At 46.8% G+C, this 8,698-nt stretch overlaps 1 protein-coding gene and 1 pseudogene across 1 annotated transcript; both read right to left on the bottom strand.

Annotated features, from left to right (window-relative positions):
- Positions 1-230: 230 nt before the first annotated feature.
- LOC109782899 (pathogenesis-related protein 1-like) lies at positions 231-980 on the bottom strand (annotated as a pseudogene).
- A 3,397-nt stretch (positions 981-4,377) lies between these two features.
- LOC109782897 (pathogenesis-related protein 1) lies at positions 4,378-5,213 on the bottom strand. The gene is made up of 2 exons (XM_020341532.4): positions 4,928-5,213; positions 4,378-4,858 (listed from the first exon to the last, which is right to left on the bottom strand). Exons 1-2 carry the CDS (start codon positions 5,112-5,114, stop codon positions 4,563-4,565), a joined length of 483 nt encoding a protein of 160 aa, XP_020197121.1. The 5' UTR covers positions 5,115-5,213; the 3' UTR covers positions 4,378-4,562.
- Positions 5,214-8,698: the final 3,485 nt, after the last annotated feature.

Below are 8,698 nucleotides of genomic sequence, written 5' to 3'. Positions count from 1 at the left end.
ATTGATGGAAAAATAAAATAAAATAACATATACATTCAAACTGTTTCTTCCTATATTTGAGAAGGAAATTATATTAACTCGAGCAAACATACGACTTTCTTGGCCCATAAACTTCCAGTTCCTTTTATGTGTTTCACATACTTTCTTTTATTCACATACAAAATCATGAGGAATATACATAAGCAAGCAGCAACATCATCAAACAACAGCACCCTTTGATAGTTACAAATACACACAGTTATACTTTTCAAGTCCACACCGTGCTCAGTTCGCTCGCGTCACTACTTGGAGGTTGGAGCAGCTTTATTAGATCAGGAAGAACGCACACAAAAATCAAATCAGGGACAACATAATCATATATCCCTTTCAACTGATTTAGTTGTAGGCGTCTGGGTTGGCGATAAGGTAGGCCTCGGCGGCCTTGAAGATGGTCGTGACAGAATCCTTGGCCTTGGTAATCTCATCATTCACCTCCACGCCTAGCAGCAGCTTGTACGTCGATTCCACCTTCACCACGCTCCCGCCGTTGGCTGCCACCTCCACCTTGATGTGCGACGTGGCCGTCTCGATCGCTGTGCCAATGCCACCACCCTCCATGAGGGTCGACTTGCACTCACATTTGTCCGCATCAATGAACTCGAGCCTCTCCTTCATGAGGTCGAAGGGCATGGCTGCAAGATCAACTGTGTTTTATGCTTTGACCATGTGTATCACTTTGCAGGTGACATGAATTGTTTGTGATGCATACCTGAGGTGAAGTTGAACTGCCTTACACTGCCAATGCCGCCTTCTCCCTCAACGGGGTGGGCGCTGGCGACCATCTATGGTGCGAGCTTGGGGGCCAGGGTGTGCCAGTCCATGACACCGGCGCGGAAGAGGCGCGATGCAGCGACGGACGACTCAATCTCATGGACCCAGCTATTGGTGGAGGCCATTGCTATGATGATCAAGCTAGTACAGCCGGTGCTGATGAGGTGAGATGTGAGCCTGTGACTGTTGTAGTGGCGCAGGCTGCTTGGTTTCCTAGAGAGCAGAGGTGAGCACTATAAATATTGGCTCGAAACCGAGGGGTTGGTGAAGCTTGGCTGGATGGGTCTGGTGAGTGGAGACTGGTGAAGGCGCCAAAGCCAGGCGTCGAGTTTTTCCAAAATGGATGGCACCGTCTGTCGGCGAGGCTTGTTATCATTGTTGGTCTGAAAGCTCGCGCTTTTGTCTTTTTTTTGTCAATCTTTAATTAAACTGGAAGAATGTGTTCTTTCCCCAATTGGCACCAGGGTCTGCGTGGTGATTAGCCAGCTGCATTACCCATTAACAAATGCCTGTGAGCGTGTACATGTATCATTACACGTAAATCAGCTAGTTGAGATGCTGGGTCGCATTCGTTTGTAACATATTCTGCTCGCCGCATGTGCTGGCAAAACACGTTATTGTCCCTTTTTTTTAAAATGCAAAACCATTGTATATCACGCTTTATCATCTTTGACCATGTACAATGCAAGCTGATTAGAGAGATGCCTGTGAAAATGGATTTTAAGCATTCATGCTTTTTATTTGTATAGCACTTAGGCACGTCTACTATAAAAACAAAAACTAATGCTGAACAAAACTTGGTCTATTTTTCAAGCAACTAAGCAAGGACCTTGCATTGTATCTGGTACAGCACTCGCCCTTGTACCATCTACCCCAACCGTTGTCGTCCATGTCGGACACATGGCATGACAAGTGTTTGGTCAAATTCCATAATTCATTTTTCCACGTCTTCGTTGTATAGTATCAGGCAAACACGATGGGTCTAGACAAGGAGTACTTTTACAAGGAGGAGTTCATGGGTTCTTCTTCGTCACATGATGAGGGGGAAGACAATGAAACGGCGATAATGATGGCGTCTTGAAGAAATGGAGAAGGCGAAGAAGCATGTTCTCGGCTCCAAGGGTTCAACGCCAGGATATCAAGTGTTGAATAAATTGAACTATGTTATTTGGAAACTTTATATTTGGATTGAATATTTATATTTGAACTATTGTTGCATTGAAATATTTATTATTTGAATTATTGTTGCATTCAAATATTAATCTTAGAATTATTACAATGTTAGGTGAAAAATGAATTCAAAAAAAAGAGAGGAGGGGCATACAAGTAGGGGTCTTTTGGGGGCTACCTTTGGATGGCCAGCGCCTCGCTGACTGTCAATGAACTTGTTTGGACAAATAGAGGAGTCTGTTTGATGTTTGCTGTTGGAGATGCCCTTAGATGGGTTGCATTTGAGATGTGGGTAGGCTCTTTGGTGCTTGTCTTTATGTCCATTAACTATGAAGGAGGAAAAGAGTTTGCTGTTTCCTTCGAACAAAAAATTGTTTGCAACCACAGATCTAACTGAAGGTCAATAAAAAGGCGAATCTTGTCATGCCAGTCCCTAAATTCATTTAAAAACTAGTAAATGAAAGGGTCATTGAGTAGGCCTAAGAATCTACCACTTCATCTCATGACTCGGGCGCACAAGTGATTAGCTTTTCCTACCTCATGTCGGCGCTGTCATCGGTTCCTTGTCTCATGTGGCCTTTAGGGCCATGGAGGCATGGTCGACCCCGGCCTTGACGGTGGGAGGGATATTGCTTCGTTTTTAGGTGTGGGTCAGTTAGGGTTTTTGCCCTGCTCCGGAAGTCTAGACGCTTCAGGCTTAATCCCACGAGCAACGAAGACCAGATTACTTTTCGTCTCATGGAAAAAAGCTCTGACATGTCCTTAACAGAGGGGTGCACTCACTTTGGTTTCACCAACAATGACGGCCACGGTCGTTACGTCCCACGATGTGCTACACCTGCCTCCAGCACATTTATTCGAGGAGATGAGTTTTGAAGGCCATAAGCATAGGGCCAGTTGCATTGAGTGTGCGACTATCCAATATTTCTATTATGTTATCACTAACATGTTGCAGGCATCTGGAGAAGTATCAAAAAATTAATGAAGAGCGAACTGAGAGATCAGTGGTTATGTTCCTTGTGGGGAAACCAGTCCATCTGGGTTCAAGTCCTAGACTTAGTATTGGTGCTTGCATTTTTAGGATTTATTGCAGGCTTTCCAACGATGTTGGTTTGCTGGGAGGAGACGTTCCCTTCGACTATGAAGACGCCCGTGGTGACTTTATCAATCTTAAGATGTTGTGTCGGATAAATATCTTGGAGGTGCTCATAGGGATACCGTGTGTGTTCATGTGTTCATAGGGTGAGTGTATGTGCGTATATATGGGCATCTATGTTTGTATTATGTTAAAAGGTTAAGGAAGAAGATATGCTCACCCTTGGGAAGGCCGCAAACCCCAATATCGGCGTCATGCCAAACTTAGACGCAATTCTTCTACTTCACCTCACCCACCAAGCAAACCAGACGTAAGGCGGCATCACCTGCGGAGGAGTCATCACCGTCTTGGCCAACTCCCTTGGGCTCAACCTTACTGGCCTAATCCAAGAGTCCAATGTTGTTTTACGCCAAAGCCGAACCAAAAGTCAGCCCGCCGCCATCTAGGACCATGTCTCGGGGGACCTTCGGACATCGTTGGCACATGCAGCATTGTTGTTACAGTTTTGCTAGAACTCATCTAGATGAGATTTAATTTGGTCTCATTCACCTTTTATAGCCATTGAATGTGATGCTATAAGATGCGTGTGTGCTGACGTGGGTTGTATCCGTTCTTGTTTTCTAAGTGAATGAGACCAAATTACGTCTCATCTAGATGAGTTCTAGGTACTCCCTAGGTATATTCCTCATGATTTTGTATGGGAATAAAAGGAAGTATGTGAAACACATAAAAGGAAATGAAAGTTTATGGGCCAAGGAAGTCTTATGTTTGATCGAGTGGATATAATTTCTTTTGCTCTTTTCAAATATAGGAAGAAACAACTTGAATGTATATGTTATTTTATTTTTGCCATTAATTACTTTTTGCCAAGGCCCTCTATTAGGCCCATGCAGTTTCTTTGGTTGTAGCTTTGCTGACGACTCATCATTTCCTCTCACAGCGAGCGACTCAGAAGCCATGGGACGCCACCTACATCTCCAACCCTCTCGCTGCCACGTGGGAGTTTCAGGCGATGGGGATGGCAAGCTGTAGCAGATCGGAGTTGGTGCCAACTGCGGATGTGCGGTCAGGTGACGACGGTGTTAGACCTGCGGTGCTTAACAACAAGGGAGTACCTAGAACTCATCTAGATGAGACGTAATTTGGTCTCATTCACTTAGAAAACAAGAACGGATACAACCCACGTCAGCACACACGCATCTTATAGCATCACATTCAATGGCTATAAAAGGTGAATGAGACCAAATTAAATCTCATCTAGATGAGTTCTAGCAAAACTGATATACATAAGCAAGCAGCAATATCATCAAACAACAGCTCCCTTTGATAGTTACAAATACACAACTTTTAAACTTCTCAGGTCCACACTCTGCTTAGTGCTCTCGCATCACTACTTGGAGATTGGAGCAGCCTTATTATTCAGGAAGAAAGCACACAAAAATCAAACCAGGGAGAACATAATCATATTTAATCCCTCTCAACTGATTTAGTTGTAGGCGTCTGGGTTGGCGATGAGGTAGGCCTCGGCGGCCTTGAAGATGGCCGTGACAGAATCCTTGGCCTTGGTAATCTCATCATTCACCTCCACGCCTGGAAGCAGCTTGTATGTCGATTCCACCTTCACTACGCTCCCACCGTTTGCTGCCGGCTCCACCTTGATGTGCGAAGTGGCTGTCTCGATTGCCGTGCCGATGCCACCGCCCTCGATAAGAGTCGACTTGCACTCGCACTTATCTGCGTCAATGAACTCGAGCCTCTCCTTCATGAGGTTGAAGGGCATGGCTGCAAGATCAACTCTGTGTTATACTTTTACCATGTGTATACCAGACTGCAGTTGTCTGTGATGCATACCTGAGGTGAAGTTGAACTGCCTGACGCTGCCGACACCGCCTTCTCCCTCAACAGGGTGGGCACTGGCAACAATTTGCGGCGCGAGCTTGGGAGCCAGGGTGTGCCAGTCCATGACGCCAGCGCGGAAGAGGCGCGGTGCGGTGACCGCCGACTCGATCTCATGGGTCCAGCTGTTGGTGGAGGCCATTATTGTGATGATCAAGCTAGTACAGCCGGTGCAAATGATGTAATCTGTGAGTCTTGTAATGGCGCAGGGCTGCTTGGTTTCATGGAGAGCAGAAGTGAGGGCTATAAATAGGGCTCGGAGCCGGGGGTTGGTGAAGCTTGGCCGGATGGGTCTGGTGAGTGGGGACTGGTGAAAAGGCGTCAAAGTCAGGCGTCGAGTTTTTCCAAAATGGATGGCACCGTCGGTCGGCTGTGCTTTTATCATCGCTGGGTCTGAAAGCTGGCGCTTTTATCAATCGTTGTTAGGTAAAGAGGAAGAATGTGTTCTCTATCCAATTGGCACCACGGTCCGCGTGGGGAAATTGTTCCAGTGCTAATCAGCGAGTTGGTGATTACCCAGCTGCATTACTAATTAGTAAATGCATGTGAGCGTGTACGTGCATGTATCATGTACTAATATGTTGCACGTAAATCAGCTAGATGAGATGTTGGATTGCATGCAGTTTGTAATCATATGTTCCTCGCCGAATGTACTAGCAAAACAATATTTTGCTGGCTGCATGTAGGAGTACTAGCAAAACAGACGTTATGTTGGAAAGTTATAGGTAATTTTATGATCTCTATTTTTAATGGAGTAGTTGGTAGAATTGCGTTCAGGTTTTTTTGTCTCATCACTTTCGTCCGGTTTATTTTTAACCGGTCTTTTTTCGTCCCCTCCCCCACCCCATCCCACGCAACAAAAAAAAACACCCCGCAAAATAAACACTCCTATCGTCCTAGAGATCCCAAGCTGCTACTCCTCGTCACGCAGCCGCAGACGCCGCCGCCGATCTGGGGAGACGACGCCGCGACCCGGCGACTGTCGCCGTCGAAGCGGATCACCAAGACGCGGCCGTCATGGATCATCAGGACGCCGCCACTCCTCCCTCTACCGGCTTCGATCTTTTGTCTAGAGTTCTACGCCGCCGCCGCCCCCGCTCCCGCATCTCTCCTTCCTCCACGAGCACCTACTGCCGCCACAGTGCGCCGTCGCGTCCCTTTCCCCAGCGCTGACCATCTCTCTCCCCCAGCGTCGGCCGCCTCCCTCCCCAAGTGTGAGTGCCAGTCGCCTCCCTGCGGCCGCCTCCATCCCCTCCCTCGAACGAACGCGGCCTGCCGAATCTCGCTGTCGAGCGCGTGGGCCACCCAGGCAGCCAACCTCGCGTTCGCCATCTCGGCAACCATGATCTGCACCGACTAAGGCCCTCGGAGCCACCAACCATGCCCGGACTGTTGGGGAACGCAGTAATTTCAAAAAAAAAATCCTACGCACACGCAAGATCCATCTAGGTGATGCATAGCAACGAGAGGGGAGAGTCTTGTCTACGTACCCTCGCAGACCAAAAGCGGAAGCGTTATGACAACACGGTTGATGTAGTCGTACGTCTTCACGAGCCGACCGATCCTAGTACCGAAAGTACGGCACCTCCGCGATCTGCACACGTTCAGCTCGGTGACGTCCCACGAACTCCCGATCCAGCTGAGTGTCGAGGGAGAGCTTCGTCAGCACGACGGCGTGATGACGGTGATGATGAAGCTACCGGTGCAGGGCTTCGCCTAAGCACTACGACGATATAACCGAGGTGGATTATGGTGGAGGGGGGCACCGCACACGGTTAAGACAATGATCAACTTGTGTGTGTATGGGGTGCTCCCCTCCCCCGCATATAAAGGAGTGGAGGAGGGGGGAGGGCCGTCCCTCTATGGCGCGCCCTGGAGGAGTCCTAGTCCCACCGGGAGTAGGATTCCCCCCTTTCCCTAGTTGGACTAGGAGAGGAAGGAAGGGGGAGGAAGGAGGAAGGAAAGGGGGGTTGGCCCCCCACCCAATTCGAATTGGGCTTGGGGGGGCGCCCCCTCCTAGGCTCCCTTCTCCTCTCTCCCACTATGGCCCAATAAGGCTCATATACTTCCCGGGGGGTTCCGGTAACCTCCCGGTACTCCGGTAAATGCCCGAACTCACCCGGAACCATTCCGATGTCCAAACATAGTCATCCAATATATCGATCTTTATGTCTCGACCATTTCGAGACTCCTCGTCGTGTCCGTGATCATATTCGGGACTCCGAACAACCTTCGGCACATCAAAACACATAAACTCATAATACCGATCGTCACGGAACGTTAAGCGTGCGGACCCTACGGGTTCGAGAACTATGTAGACATGACCGAGACTCATCTCCGGTCAATAACCAATAGCGGAACCTGGATGCTCATATTGGTTCCTACATATTCTACGAAGATCTTTATCGGTCAAACCGCATAACAACATATGTTGTCCCTTTGTCATAAGTATGTTAATTGTCCGAGATTCGATCGTCGGTATCTCAATACCTAGTTCAATCTCGTTACCGGCAAGTCTCTTTACTCGTTCCGTAATGCATCATCCCGCAACTAACTCATTAGTCACATTGCTTGCAAGGCTTATAGTGATGTGCATTACCCAGAGGGCCCAGAGATACCTCTCCGACAATCGGAGTGACAAATCCTAATCTCGATCTATGCCAACTCAAAAAACACCATCGCAGACACCTGTAGAGCATCTTTATAATCATCCAGTTACGTTGTGATGTTTGATAGCACACAAAGTGTTCCTCCGGTATTCGGGAGTTGCATAATCTCATAGTCATAGGAACATGTATAAGTCATGAAGAAAGCAATAGCAACATACTAAACGATCAAGTGCTAAGCTAACGGAATGGGTCAAGTCAATCACATCATTCTCTAATGATGTGATCCCGTTAATCAAATGACAACTCATGTCTATGGCTAGGTAACTTAACCATCTTTGATTCAACGAGCTAGTCAAGTAGAGGCATACTAGTGACACTCTGTTTGTCTATGTATTCACACATGTACTAAGTTTCCGGTTAATACAATTCTAGCATGAATAATAAACATTTATCATGATATAAGGAAATATAAATAACAACTTTATTATTGCCTCTAGGGCATATTTTCTTCAGTCTCCCACTCGCACTAGAGTCAATAATGTAGTTCACATCGCCATGTGATTTAACACCAATAGTTCACATCACCATGTGATTAACACCCACAGTTCACATCACCATGTGACCAACACTCAAAGGGTTTACTAGAGTCAATGATGTAGTTCACATCGATGTGATTAACACCCAAGAGCACTAAGGTGTGATCATGTTTTTCTTGTGAGATAAATTTTAGTCTACGGGTCTGCAACATTCAAATCCATATGTATTTTGCAAATTTCTATGTCTACAATGCTCTGCACGGAGCTACTCTAGCTAATTGCTCCCACTTTCAATATGTATCCAAATTGTGACTCAGAATCATCCGGATCGGTGTAAAAGCTTGCATCAATGTAACTCTTTGCGACGAACTCTTTATCACCTCCATAACCGAGAAATATTTCCTTAGTCCTCTAAGGATAATTTTGACCGCTGTCCAGTGATCTACTCCTAGATCAAAATTGTACTCCCTTGCCAAACTCAGGGCAGGGTATACAATTGGTCTGGTACATAGCATGGCATGCTTTATAGAACCTATGGCTGAGGCATAGGGAATGACTTTTCATTCTCTTTCTATTTTCTT

This window comes from Aegilops tauschii, chromosome 7 (assembly GCF_002575655.3).
Source record: "Aegilops tauschii subsp. strangulata cultivar AL8/78 chromosome 7, Aet v6.0, whole genome shotgun sequence".
Lineage (NCBI taxonomy): Eukaryota > Viridiplantae > Streptophyta > Magnoliopsida > Poales > Poaceae > Aegilops > Aegilops tauschii.
The sequence above is the reverse complement of the archived record's forward strand: the minus strand, read 5'-3'. Positions and strand labels throughout refer to the sequence as shown.

Coding starts and splice junctions, on each gene's coding strand:
- LOC109782897 (XM_020341532.4), bottom strand. CDS start 5,114: ATGGCCTCCACCAACAGCTGGACCCATGAGATCGAGTCGGCGGTCACC. Junction 4,859..4,927: donor GCAGTTCAACTTCACCTCAG/GTATGCATCACA, acceptor TTGATCTTGCAG/CCATGCCCTTCAACCTCATG.